The sequence below is a fragment of the Drosophila subobscura genome, chromosome E (genome assembly GCF_008121235.1).
Source record: "Drosophila subobscura isolate 14011-0131.10 chromosome E, UCBerk_Dsub_1.0, whole genome shotgun sequence".
In the NCBI taxonomy this organism is placed as follows: Eukaryota; Metazoa; Arthropoda; class Insecta; order Diptera; family Drosophilidae; genus Drosophila; species Drosophila subobscura.
The window spans coordinates 18,956,971-18,968,492 of record NC_048531.1 but is presented as its reverse complement, the minus strand read 5'-3'; the positions used below and the strand labels follow the sequence as shown (position 1 = coordinate 18,968,492).

Sequence of the window (11,522 nt, the reverse complement as noted above, 5' to 3'; positions counted from 1 at the left end):
TTGGCCGAAGCGTAGAGGGTCTCAATGCGCGGGAGATCCTGCACGCCAGCCATGCGAATGACAGAATTGGATGCCTTGGCCATTTCGGGTAACACAAAAATATATATTTATTGGAAATGATTAATTCACACAGCAGGGAAAGCAGCAGACTACTTGGATGTGGTCTACATATTCTTCGCCACAGCCTCGAACTCTGTCTCCGTGTCGCTGTCCCACGCTGACAAGCCGCTGCTCAGATAATCCTCGGGCAGTGCGAATGGATAGCGAAAATCCCTGCGATGTTCTCTCAAGAAGTTGAGCAACTGCTGCTCCAAGTAGCGTTTGTTCAGCTTGATAAAGTCGTGCACGGCCACATCCATAAAGGGACTTCGATTGGCGTACTGCAGGCACATAGAACCATTAGGGAAGAAGCCTGTCGGAGAGGGTCGTTCCACTCACATTCAAATTCGATGTCACCATGGGCTTGAGCAGCTCGTGGTTCTGCTCCTGCAGCTCCTGGAAGTGCTCGTGCATCAGCAGCTCCGTCCAGGGCTGCTGGAAGTACAACAGAAAGCAGCTGATGGTCTTGGCAGCGTAGCGCGCCTTCAGGTTGTTCAGCAGCAGCTCGTGCCTGCCGCAAAAGTGTTCCAGATAGTCCAGCTGGGAGACCTGCAGGCAGTGGGAGTAGAGTAGAGTTACCCTGCCCCTTGCTGAGGCCCTGCCCCTTACCTTCTTGGTGACCACAACAATCTCATCCACCTGCATGTTGGGTGCCAGGGCCACGCGGCAGAAGGTGTTGCTCCTGTAGGTGGTCAGGTTGCAGGTGTACTCCGGTGGCAGCTGGGAGGCGAGGTAGCGCCGTGGCATGGTCACCTTTGTGATGACATAACCAAGCGGCAGCATCGCCTGGAAGAACAGCGGCTCCGAGTACTTGTGCTCGAAGTCTGGCTGCCTGGGAGTCAGCTGCAGGATGTGCATGAGCTGGGAGAAGGAACAGAATCAGTTGGGATTTCCCCCAGGGTTTACTCTCGGTCCCCCACCTTGCGGCCCAGCTCCCGCTCGCTGGTGTATTTGTACTGGTAGTTCGGGGCGCCCGTCATGCGTATGAACTTGCCCACGGCATAGATGCTCGGATCATTCGTCTGGAACTGCTCATCCACGAGGATTTCGTTCTTGCGCATTTCAATGCCACAACGCTTGAGCCCTGAGAGCAGGAGGAGGCATCAACAGGGGAACATTGGGAGACACTCTCCACCTTACACTTCTTAACACTCGGCTCCATGTGGCCCTCGTCGAAGGATATGAAGAGATCGCAGTCGAAGGAGGTCTGCCGCCCGCTGGGAAAGTGCTCGAAGACCACCTCCATGATGAACTGCGTGGCCTCCGCCTCCACCCACCGCACAAAGTCGTGATTCTCCACAAGCTTGACGCCAGCATCCGCGATGATGTCATCGAGGATGTACTGCAGATTCTGGTCCCAGTAGGGATTCTTCAGCTTCTCCTCCGCATCGATGCCGGAGACGCGTCGCGGCTGCACCAGCACAATCCGCGAAGGGTCCGCCCCGTGGCCGATGAGGAATGCGATGCACTCGTAGGTCTGCAGGTTGGCACCGTAGACGAGGATCAGGTAGGTGCGAGGCATCTCCTCGAGCATTGCGCGCAGCTTGTAGAACAGCGAGAACTTCTTCAGCCTCGAATTGATCTCCACAAAGTTGCAGGGCCGCTTCCTGGGCGTCGCGGGGCTCGGGTTGGGGTTTCTCAGCTCGAAATCCTTGTGGCAGGCCAGCAGCAAAGTGTCGTAGTGGATCTCGCAGCTGTTCTCCAGCTTCACGAACTTCTTCTCTCTGCAAAGGGGCCCGCAGGAGAGTTAGGTCAGAGGGCAGCTACTCGGGTGGCCCCACCTGTCCACAAAATCCACTCTGCCCGGCACAAAGTGCACCCAGTGGCGCAGGTCCATGCGGCGGGTGACATCCCGCACGTAGCAGGAGACATTCTCGAAGCACAGGTAGCACATGGGCGAGTTGCCGCAGTAGGGACACCGGAACATGCCATCGTACTCGGCCTCCACGACGCCCGGCAGCGTGATGACGGTCACTTGGACACGGGGCAGGCAGGTGTAGGTCTCCGAGTTCTTGTGGCTGCAAAGGGAAGAGGCTTTGGCTTTGGCTCTAAATGGAGCGCAGGACTGTCTCACTCCTTGCTGTTCCACTGAAAGACCAACTGCCGCAGAAAGGCTTTGCAGACATCCGTGAACCCAACAACGACGAGCCGTTCGCTGTTGCCGAACCACTTGGTGGGATTCAGCTTGTGGCGATAGATGATCAGGTGATCCTCGTAGAAGTTATACTCCGGCAGCTGGACGCACTGCCGCGTAATGTCCTCTTCCTTGGGCGCACTGAAGGCGACGGGACTCTTCTTCATGGGATTCGGCTCAACGACAGTCATCATTTTCTTTAGATCATTCGTGAATTGGGGGCCCTGTGGGGTAGGAGGGATCTCAGTGGATACCTGAAGCTACCTCTGGGTACCCACATTCGCCGAGGATATGAAATAATAGTCCTGATATCTCGTCTTCATGCACAGATCCCGGAAGATCAGGTCGCTGCTGATGAGAAAGAGCGGATGCAGCCGCATGGAAATGATCTCCGCACGCAGCGAACTCAAGTGATTCTGATGCCGTGGCAGATGGTAGTGGAAATGCAGGTGATGATGGTGCCTGAACTCCCGCAGCACCACAAACCCAATGGCCGTGTTCTCCCTGGCGGCCTTCGCGGAGTTGCCACAGCGAATTGTGTACACCGCGAACTCTGTCAGCTCGTTCTCCAGCACATCCTTCATGATGGCGTTGATCACTTCGACTTCGTGCTCCAAGTCGGCGGCCTTGTTGATCTTCGAGGTGTACGAGAAGCTGCTGACAAGGGAGCTGGAGCTGGAGCTGCCACTGGAGAGGCTTTCGCTGTTGCCAATGGCCAGGGAGCGGATCACAGCCACATCCTCCGCTTGCAACTCGTACAAGCTGTGGGAAGTAATTGTAGCAGGAGGGTGGCAAGAGTCAGACCCACCTTATCTCGCCGAACACTGTGCTGCGATGAGTGATGTAAACCTCCTCCGGATTGGCCACCTCACTGGGTCGGGAGGCCACGGGCTGTGGGAGAAAGTTGTACACAGATCAGGGCGAGCTTCAGCCTCACCATAAAGTACTTCAACACCTCCACGTGGCTGCGTATGGACCTTGTTTCCTTCGAGATCAGCATCATGCAGTAATCGCGATCGGGAAAGGCGCAGAACATGGCCACGACGCTGTTGAAGAGCCGCTCCAGCGGAAAGTCCTCCCGCGCTCCAATGTACTTGAGGACAAAGACATTTGCAGCTGCATCGAGGCCCAAGGGGCTGCCACGTGGGTGTGGCCCCGCGGCATACAAGACATTGATGGACTTTGGCTCCTTGCTGATGTAGTACTCGGGGCTGTCCAGCTCTGGAAGAACAGCAGGAGGAGTGAGTCGTGTGCTCTGTGGAGTGCCATTTGCCACCACTTACTGTCAATGATGTACTTCAGCTTCGAGTAGAGGCTCTCCCGCATGAAGAACTTGTTCGAGCAGGTCGAGACATGCGCCTCGATGATGACGCCCTGAATGGAGCTGACATTTGCCTTTCCCGCGCTGTAAACGCTGCAGAAAACTTTCACTTGGGCAAGTGCCAACTCAATCAATGATTTATCCGTACCTCAGGCTGCTGTCGTTCCTTTGCAGACCGCCCAGAATGGTCATCGCATCCAGATCGTCCAGCGCGTCGGAGGTGAACAGGCAGGCGGCGCTCTTGGGCTGCACAGAGCTGTGGGGGGGACATCTATAGAGAGGATACTCACTCCTGAGTGACAACTTACGACACGTTGAACGTCTCCACATGAATCGACTGACCCTCCTCGACCGCTTTGACCAGGTTGCCCAGCGATTCCAGCTCGTAGTTCGTCACATAGAAGCGAATGTCTATGTCCGTGGACAGCCAAAGGAAGACTGCCGTTTCGGTCTGCTGGCACTCGTTCTCCGTCTCTGCGACGATGAGGAAACTCTTCTCCCTGCCACTGTCCGTGCGCAGGATCTCCTCGGCAATGTAGAAGTCGCCCAGCTCCGCGCGCAGCTCGGGATATTCGTACTCGTGGATGGCCACAATGTCGTCGTTGTCCTCGGGACTGCGACAAAGAGATTAGGATGAGGTAAGGGATAACTGAAGCTGTCTTACAGTGCCCTGCGATAGGTGATCTTTGGCAGCAGCTTGAACCGATAGACGACGTACAGCGCCTGCGTATTGAAGTTGTTCTCGATGGAGAACTCTCTGGGATAGTAGAGGTCCGCATACTGCTCCAGATCAGCGAATGTCTCCGCATAGTACGTGGGCTGTGGTATCTTCGGACTCTTCACTGTAAGGATGTACCACACGCGACTTTCTCTGTACAAAATATCCCTCAAGATGCTGGCCACGGCGTCGCCATTCTCGCTTTTGTAGACACAAAAATTGAGGAACATTGTGTTGAGGAGGCTGAGAGGCATGGGGAGACTAAGGGGATCCACAATTAGTTGAGGGAGCAATCAATGTAGTTCCTGCACCCACCAATATCTGACGGACAGCCACTCGGGCCAGCAGTCGCTGGGCAGCGCATCGATCGAGGGATAGTTGCGGAACTCCGCATAGGCAATCCTCGCAGCTGTGGGTCCATGGACCACCACCATGCGATAGGTTTGATAGCACTTGAAGAGCTTCGTCTTGTCCGCATACTTGGGGCGAATATTGCCGAACCACTTGACGGTGGGCGAGTGGATGAGCGTGTTGATGGCATCCAAGTCGTCAAGGTCCGCAGTGCGCACGAGGTAATCCATGGGAAGGAGCAGAGGAGCAGAGGGAAGCTCTATCGATCTGTAATCTGTGTGTGTTTTTTATTCATCAAAAAAGAAGACAACTTTCTCAGAGCGAACTGTTTGTGGGACTGGCTATGCCCTCGATGTGGTAGCACTTGTCCTTGGCCTCTGCGCAGCTGTCCTTGGTGCCTGCCTTGTCGCTGCCCTCCCAGCGGAAGTAGGGACACTCGTGCTTCTGGTGATAGTCGCTCTGGCAGAGGAACACCATCAGCAGATACGGGCGACAGGCGTTCTTCAGCAGCGCCTTGGCCCCCGGACTGGCCTTCAGTAGATTGTAAATTCCCATCGCATCCTTGCGGCAGTGATCCAGCATGGCGATGTGGTAGTCCCGCTCCTTGGGTCGATCCGCGTAGGCTGTCTCCGCATCCAGCTTGACCATCTTCATGTTGATTGTGTCGCTCTTGCCGATGTACTTCTTCTGCTTGTAGAGGCACTCCACAAAGCACTGAAAGAGATTCAGCTTGGACGTGGATCGAACTCTTTCTATGGCAACTACAAACCGATAGAAATCTCAGCGTTTTGCCCACATCGCTGTCGCCGTCGGGTGGCAGCTTCGAGGAGTGTATGGTGAAGCACTTGACCAGATCCGCCTCCTCCCCAATGTACAGCTCCGAGCAGCAGCCTTTGCGCTGTTTAGGAATGGTAAATTAGAGGCCAAACTTGCTGCTCCTTTTGCTCACCTCCTTGCCGCACTTTTCCTCAGTCAAATCCTCGCTGGAACTGGAGCTGGAACTGGAACTGGCTATCTCTATGCTGGTGGACTCCTCAGAGTCCTGTGCCTGCACCGCCACCATGGCCAGCAGGAGCAGCGCCAGCCAGGAACAACTCATTGGGTTAGCCATCGTGCCTTAAATGGAAGCGAACTGGGTGCTAGTTGGGGGATTTATAACATCCGCTGAACTAATTTCTTTGTCTAATTAGCCGCGTAATTCGATTGCTTAATTAAATGTAACAAATGAGACTTGGAATGGGAACAAGTGCAATGAGGGGAAACGTTCGAATGGGTTACCATTTGCTCTTCCCCGTTCAATGCTCTATAAAAGCCTTTCCCATTCCGCAGATGCTATCAGTAGAAGTCGCACCATGAAGCCCACAATTCTGTTGAGTTTCAGCTGTCTGTTCTGGGTAAGAAGGGGAACATCCCACACTCCCATAAGTACTCCCCAAGTTCCCCTTTCAGTTCTCCAATGCCCTTAGCATTGACTGCGAGAACCCAGAGGCCATCAACGAGGAGCACATCCATTATTGCTGCAAGCACCCCGACGGCCACAACGACCTCATCGAGAGATGTGCCAAGGAGACGGGCTTCCAGCTGCCCAGCCAGACGGAGGAGGCCATGGTGGACATCACAGCGGATCGGGCCATACGTGGCACCTGCTTCGGCAAGTGTGTCTTTGCCAGTCTGAAGTTCATCAAGGACGAGCAGGTGGACATGGAGGCGGTGCGCAAGTACTTCAACTCCAAGTTCGCCGACGATCCGGAGTATGCCAAGGAAATGATTAGCGCCTTTGATCATTGCCACGGCAAGAGTGAGTGGCGGGGAGGCAGTCCATAGCTACACCTTTGACTCACTTTCATTTAAGGCGAGGAGAACACTGCGAAGTTCCTGTCGAAGCCCATCTTCCGCCAGATGTCCCACCAGTTCTGTGAGCCCAAGTCGAGCGTGGTCCTGGCCTGCGTCATTCGTCAGTTCTTCCACAATTGCCCCGCCGATCGCTGGTCCAAGACGCAGGAGTGCGAGGATACTTTGGCATTCAGCAGGAAGTGTCACGACTCTTTGGCAACGCTCTAAAGGTGTCTGGCAGTGGGTTAATATGAGTAAATAAAGTGCGAATGTTCTAATTGAAGTTGGAAGATGTTTCTGTGGGTGTTTCATAGATCTTTGGGTGAGCTTTACTCCTCATGCACCTAAGCTAAGTGTCTGTGTAATCAGAGTCTGAGCAGAGTAGAGGTACATCGAGGCAATATCCATCCCTCGAGCGATCAAAACCCACTGACGACAGCAGCCTCTGAAAAGTTACAGGAAAACCCTTTCCCACATCAAATGAATGCTCTGTGAATGCTTGCCGTTCAATATCAAATATATTTCAATGATTCTCCAATGCAAATTTAGCTACCAATAAAAGGGAGTTTGACTTCCGCTCACATTATGGTCAGCACATCCTTGCACTTATTGGCAAAGGCGCGCGTCTCCTCGCACTCCGTGGAGTTCGACCAGCGGCTCTTGGGGCAGCTGTGGAAGAAGTTGTAAATGACGCAGGAGAGGATCACGCTGGAGGCGGGCTTGCAGAACTTTCCCGTGGCAAAGGCGCGCACAATGGGCAGCGACAGAAACTGCGAGGTGGCATCCTCAGCTGTAAAGGGAAAGGGAGAGGGAGAGGGAGAGGGAAAGGGATGTGCCAATTAGTCGGAGGACTTTCTACTGGCTAACACCTTAACTCACTATTTGAGTGACACTTCTGGAAGGCATTCAGCATTTCCGTCTCGTACTCGGGATCCGTTTTGTGGTACTGCTTGTAGTGGGTGTGCACGGCGATCATGTCCAGGGTGCCGTTGGCGTCCATCAGCTTGTAGTGGTCGAAGACGCACTTGCCCCAGCAGGTGCCCGACATGACCTGGTCCACGGTGACATCCTCCATGGCCTCCTCCTGGGTGGAGGGCAGTCGGAAGTTGGTCTGCTTGGCGCACATCTCCGTCACCTCGTCGTGCCCGTCCGGGTGCTTGCAGCAGTAGTGGATGTGATCCTCGTGGATGCGCTCCACATGCCGGCAATGGACGCGGACTGCAGGCACACTCAGCTGCAGAGGAAAGGAATGAATTATTCGGTCTATTTGGCTGTTGTCTGTTCCCACCAGCAGCTGTGCCAGCGCCAGACACAGCACAAAGGTGGCCCGCAACATTTTTGACAAGTGAATCGCTGGCCCGTGCCGCTCGCTTTATACTCGCCCCGTTCCCCTTTGATGGACAGCTCTAATGGCACCCGCAATGCTCCGACATTAAGTTGATTTGGGGGCGCATTATTATGGCAACAAAAACCTGACAACAGTCAGCCGGGGGGAGCAGGGGGGAGCGTGCCATGGCGACACGCAAATTTATTATTAATTTTCCGAGACGGGGCGGGGCGGGTCGAGGCTTTCGCTTTTCGCTTTTCGCTCGCACAATTAGTCGGGAATCGGCCGTTGAAATTCGATAAGCTGATTGGGCAGAAACGCTCAGAAGGGTTCAAAGAAGCACTTGACGATGGGCAAAAAGGGTAAGGGAAAAGGCAACAAGCTGGCCAAGATGTCCGAGGAGGAGCGGGCGCGCTATCTGCAAATGCGTGCGGACGCGGAGGAGGAGACGAGACGCCGCAAGATGCAGCTCATATCGATGTACATGAAGGTACAAAGGGAGACCCTAGAGCCAGAAGAACTCCAACTATCAAGTTCCCCTCTTCCGTAGAACAAACTCAAGCGCGAGGATGCCTTTGGGCGTCTCAACATGGCCAAAATCAATCAGGAGTGGCGCAGCATTCTCCGCCAGGTGAAGATTCAGGAGCTGCGCCGTGAAATCGTCGACGTGGAGGCGTTCTTCAAGGAGGCGCTGAAGCGCAAGGACAACGTCATACAGCGGCTCATCGCGCACATTGGCTCCACCGAGGACATGTACGCGAACCTGCAGCAGTCGCACATGGAGAACATCAGCGGCATCATAGGTGAGACTTGTTTAATATATTCCCTCATACCTTAGCCCGAAACCCTAACTCTATTCTAGGCATCCACCGCAGTCGGCTGGAGTTCTTTAGGAGCATCTACGAGGAGGACAAGCAGGCGGTGCTGGGTGAGTGGGAGCTGGACTCCGCCGGCTTTCGGGCCATGCACGAGCAGAAGCAGCAGGAACTGGAGTGCGTGTTCTACCAGGTGGAGGAGACGACCGATCGGGAGATCAAGGACAACCACGAGCGCTTCCTGGAGCGCTGCGAGGACCTCAAGAGCGGCGTAAGTGGTCCTAGTTGAAGAGCAAACTGCCGTACTCCTCCCAGTCGTCGCACTGCGCCTTGGCATACTCCGACATGCACTTGACCAGATCCCTGGCCTGCGCGCACTTGTTGCCGCCGCTCCGGCTGCTGCGGCCGTTCTCCAGGTAGCGGAAACACTGCTGCACCGTGTCCATGAAGAAGTTGCGCAGCTCCCGATCCCGCAGATCCTTGGTCAGCATGTAGCTGACTTTGCGGCGATCGGGCAGGCCATTCGAGTCGGCCTGGGGAGTGGAGGGAAGTACAGAATGGGGCTTACAGATACTCCTAGGGACCTACCATATTCATCTCCTCGAAGAAGCACTGCGCCACACACTGCCCGCCCTCGCCCTCGGAGCTGTTTCTGTTCTCTGACTGCTTCAAGCTGCGCTGCCATCGGTAGCCGTTGCTCGAGCGCCCATCCTGCTCCTGGCCATAGTCGTAGCGATGCACCTGCCGCCCATAGCCTCTGTTGTTGTCCTCGCTGTCGTCCTGTCCATTGCCATTGCCATTCCCATTGCTAACGCGGTGCATGCAGCTGCGCACAACCCTCTTGAGCTCCTGCTCGCCGTGTCCCTCCTGGGAGCGGCACTTGAGGCAGTCCACGGAGCAGAGACAGAACAGAACCAGCAGCCAGAACATCATCGCCGTAACTGAATGAACGAACGGCAGAGCAGCTCCATTTATAGCCCCCAGGGGGAGCCTAATGGCCAGCCCACTGACTGACACACAATGGAGACAGCCATCAATCAATCAATCATCCATCCACCTTTCAGATGCAACTGCAGCTGGAGCAAATCACCAGCAGGGGCGAGGCGAAGCTGGAGCGGCTCTGGCAGGACTATCAGTCGGTGCTCGCGGGCTACTGCCAGCACATCGAAGGCTTCTACTCGGAGTACGTGGATCTGAAGCAGCGCGACGAGGAGGCTGCCCTGCAGATCAGCCAGCAGACCTACGACATTGAGCATCTGATCGATCAGCTGGCCAACCTGCGGCTCGTCTCGGAGGAGTTCCAGGTCAAGCAGCAGGCGCAGCTGGAGCAGCGGCAGGCCATCAAGCAGCAGCTGACGGAGCGGCTGCGAGAGCTGCGCACCTGCGTGGAGCAGGAGGTGGCACGCGACCACCAGACCTTCAAGCTGATGTCCGTCGAGAGTTACAATGCGCTGGAGACGCTCCAGGGCATCGTCAGCCATGGCGACACCTTGGTCCAACTGTCGGCCGTCTGTGCCAAAATGGAGACGCAACGCGAGAAGATGTTCCTGCTGCCCGAGCTGTCGCGGGAGATCATCGAGATTCGTGAAGTGAAAGACCAATCCGCTGCAGCCACCGATCAGCGCAGGGAGGAAATCGGAGTGGTGCCCGAAATGGACACCTTTTGGCGTCGCGTCAACAATGTGGCCGTGGATGTGGCCTGCCTGAAGCAGCAGAAGAAACGCCTGGAGGCGTCCAACAGCCAGCTGAAGGCGGAGCTGCAGGATTACCTCGTCAATCTGAACATCAGCAACGGCTCCAACAGCCACGTGCACGACTACCTCTGCCGGCGGCCCAAGAGCATGTCCGTGGATCGCGTCACACGCCTCCAGCTGCAGCCCAAGCAGGTGAAGAGCGCGCTGCCCGCTGGCCGACGTCCGCCACCGCCCACTCCTCCAACAATCCACCCCGGGCGTGTCCGCGTGGCCGCCTTCGAGGCGAACTTCTCCAATGCGGTGAGATCCCGCAACCTGATCAGGGGACGACCCGAGCTAGCCAGGATTGAGCGGACTTCCTAGAGTTTTCAGTCAGGTTTTTCAGCTCAGTTCAGTTCAGTTTAGTTTTTCCCCCCTTTCGAGCAACTCCACCCCCGAGATGCTGTGCTTTCGGAATATTACAAAACGCTTTGGCACGAAGCCGCCGCTGCAAGGGAACAGTGACATGGTCTTTCTGAAGATCGTGTGTACCGTCAGGCCTGAGTTCTTGAAGATAGTCTTGCCGATGAAGAATGGACGCGTTTGCTGTCCATTTCCTCCCCGAATCGCCGATTTGACCAAGTCCTTTTGCAGATGCTATTTGCGAAAACTGCTCCAGGACTACGACACAAAACGGGAGGAGCAGAGGAAAGCCCGCACTCGGTGCACATTCCAGCAGAAATCGTTGCATTGACTGGCTTGTCACAAGGCGCTTTGTAATCTTCTCATTCTGCAATGCAAAATTCAAACCCAAGGACATTTTCCAATTTAAATTTAAAGTTAAATAAACCGCGCTGCTAGATCAGTGAAAAAAGATAAATCGCGAGGCCAGATCAGTGAATAAATATCCAGTGGCTTGTTCCACTTCCAGGCGTTCCCGACAGATCCAATGAACAAAAATTGCCGTTTCAAGCTTAAGATACCTTTAAGCTTGATGCCTTTACACAGTCATTAGTCTTAGTTTTGCAAACTCTTTTATTCCACTTAAATTCTTTTCGTTTCGCCAAATCGCAGTGAAGCACTATACAACAACAAGTGTAAACAGGCAGCAGCACATTGTGCTGCCGGATCAGTGAAAAAAGTTCGTTGTCAGCAAACGCTGACAAAAATGTGCTGAAAAGTTTGAATGATTCGTGCGGTCCAATTAGATACGTTGGATTTGTAAGAACAAATTATAGCAACAATAAGCAG

The 11,522-nt window shown here is 54.7% G+C and overlaps 6 protein-coding genes across 6 annotated transcripts; 2 read left to right on the top strand and 4 right to left on the bottom strand.

Moving 5' to 3' along the window:
- Window positions 1-164: 164 nt before the first annotated feature.
- On the bottom strand, window positions 165-4,869 carry LOC117889897 (cilia- and flagella-associated protein 61). The gene is made up of 15 exons (XM_034794408.1): window positions 4,588-4,869; window positions 4,219-4,533; window positions 3,863-4,168; window positions 3,703-3,810; window positions 3,517-3,647; window positions 3,171-3,454; window positions 3,042-3,124; window positions 2,512-2,995; window positions 2,174-2,457; window positions 1,881-2,117; window positions 1,240-1,823; window positions 1,020-1,183; window positions 709-960; window positions 439-648; window positions 165-380 (listed from the first exon to the last, which is right to left on the bottom strand). The coding sequence occupies exons 1-15, from the start codon at window positions 4,851-4,853 to the stop codon at window positions 165-167; spliced, it is 3,924 nt and encodes a 1,307-aa protein (XP_034650299.1). The 5' UTR covers window positions 4,854-4,869.
- Window positions 4,870-4,938: 69 nt separating this feature from the next.
- LOC117889896 lies at window positions 4,939-5,734 on the bottom strand. Its single transcript, XM_034794407.1, has 3 exons — window positions 5,573-5,734; window positions 5,393-5,521; window positions 4,939-5,337 (listed from the first exon to the last, which is right to left on the bottom strand). The coding sequence occupies exons 1-3, from the start codon at window positions 5,732-5,734 to the stop codon at window positions 4,939-4,941; spliced, it is 690 nt and encodes a 229-aa protein (XP_034650298.1).
- A 241-nt stretch (window positions 5,735-5,975) lies between these two features.
- On the top strand, window positions 5,976-6,715 carry LOC117890668. The gene is made up of 3 exons (XM_034795644.1): window positions 5,976-6,017; window positions 6,073-6,421; window positions 6,476-6,715. The coding sequence occupies exons 1-3, from the start codon at window positions 5,976-5,978 to the stop codon at window positions 6,682-6,684; spliced, it is 600 nt and encodes a 199-aa protein (XP_034651535.1). The 3' UTR covers window positions 6,685-6,715.
- A 319-nt stretch (window positions 6,716-7,034) lies between these two features.
- LOC117889895 (general odorant-binding protein 68) lies at window positions 7,035-7,792 on the bottom strand. Its single transcript, XM_034794406.1, has 3 exons — window positions 7,745-7,792; window positions 7,336-7,690; window positions 7,035-7,246 (listed from the first exon to the last, which is right to left on the bottom strand). The coding sequence occupies exons 1-3, from the start codon at window positions 7,790-7,792 to the stop codon at window positions 7,035-7,037; spliced, it is 615 nt and encodes a 204-aa protein (XP_034650297.1).
- Window positions 7,793-8,132: 340 nt separating this feature from the next.
- LOC117891640 (dynein regulatory complex subunit 2) lies at window positions 8,133-10,686 on the top strand. Its single transcript, XM_034797185.1, has 4 exons — window positions 8,133-8,273; window positions 8,334-8,586; window positions 8,646-8,869; window positions 9,663-10,686. Exons 1-4 carry the CDS (start codon window positions 8,133-8,135, stop codon window positions 10,653-10,655), a joined length of 1,611 nt encoding a protein of 536 aa, XP_034653076.1. The 3' UTR covers window positions 10,656-10,686.
- LOC117892492 (odorant-binding protein 59a) lies at window positions 8,851-9,632 on the bottom strand. Its single transcript, XM_034798758.1, has 3 exons — window positions 9,614-9,632; window positions 9,187-9,539; window positions 8,851-9,131 (listed from the first exon to the last, which is right to left on the bottom strand). Exons 1-3 carry the CDS (start codon window positions 9,630-9,632, stop codon window positions 8,880-8,882), a joined length of 624 nt encoding a protein of 207 aa, XP_034654649.1. The 3' UTR covers window positions 8,851-8,879.
- Window positions 10,687-11,522: the final 836 nt, after the last annotated feature.

Coding starts and splice junctions, on each gene's coding strand:
- LOC117891640 (XM_034797185.1), top strand. CDS start 8,133: ATGGGCAAAAAGGGTAAGGGAAAAGGCAACAAGCTGGCCAAGATGTCC. Junction 8,587..8,645: donor GAACATCAGCGGCATCATAG/GTGAGACTTGTT, acceptor ACTCTATTCTAG/GCATCCACCGCAGTCGGCTG. Junction 8,870..9,662: donor GCGAGGACCTCAAGAGCGGC/GTAAGTGGTCCT, acceptor TCCACCTTTCAG/ATGCAACTGCAGCTGGAGCA.
- LOC117889896 (XM_034794407.1), bottom strand. CDS start 5,734: ATGGCTAACCCAATGAGTTGTTCCTGGCTGGCGCTGCTCCTGCTGGCC. Junction 5,522..5,572: donor AGGAAAAGTGCGGCAAGGAG/GTGAGCAAAAGG, acceptor ATTCCTAAACAG/CGCAAAGGCTGCTGCTCGGA. Junction 5,338..5,392: donor AAACGCTGAGATTTCTATCG/GTTTGTAGTTGC, acceptor AATCTCTTTCAG/TGCTTTGTGGAGTGCCTCTA.
- LOC117889897 (XM_034794408.1), bottom strand. CDS start 4,853: ATGGATTACCTCGTGCGCACTGCGGACCTTGACGACTTGGATGCCATC. Junction 4,169..4,218: donor ATCACCTATCGCAGGGCACT/GTAAGACAGCTT, acceptor TCTTTGTCGCAG/TCCCGAGGACAACGACGACA. Junction 3,455..3,516: donor GCTGAAGTACATCATTGACA/GTAAGTGGTGGC, acceptor CTGTTCTTCCAG/AGCTGGACAGCCCCGAGTAC.
- LOC117892492 (XM_034798758.1), bottom strand. Junction 9,132..9,186: donor TCTTCGAGGAGATGAATATG/GTAGGTCCCTAG, acceptor TCCACTCCCCAG/GCCGACTCGAATGGCCTGCC.
- LOC117890668 (XM_034795644.1), top strand. CDS start 5,976: ATGAAGCCCACAATTCTGTTGAGTTTCAGCTGTCTGTTCTGG. Junction 6,018..6,072: donor GTTTCAGCTGTCTGTTCTGG/GTAAGAAGGGGA, acceptor TTCCCCTTTCAG/TTCTCCAATGCCCTTAGCAT. Junction 6,422..6,475: donor TGATCATTGCCACGGCAAGA/GTGAGTGGCGGG, acceptor CTTTCATTTAAG/GCGAGGAGAACACTGCGAAG.
- LOC117889895 (XM_034794406.1), bottom strand. CDS start 7,792: ATGTTGCGGGCCACCTTTGTGCTGTGTCTGGCGCTGGCACAGCTGCTG. Junction 7,691..7,744: donor TGGCGCTGGCACAGCTGCTG/GTGGGAACAGAC, acceptor TTTCCTCTGCAG/CTGAGTGTGCCTGCAGTCCG. Junction 7,247..7,335: donor CCAGAAGTGTCACTCAAATA/GTGAGTTAAGGT, acceptor TTCCCTTTACAG/CTGAGGATGCCACCTCGCAG.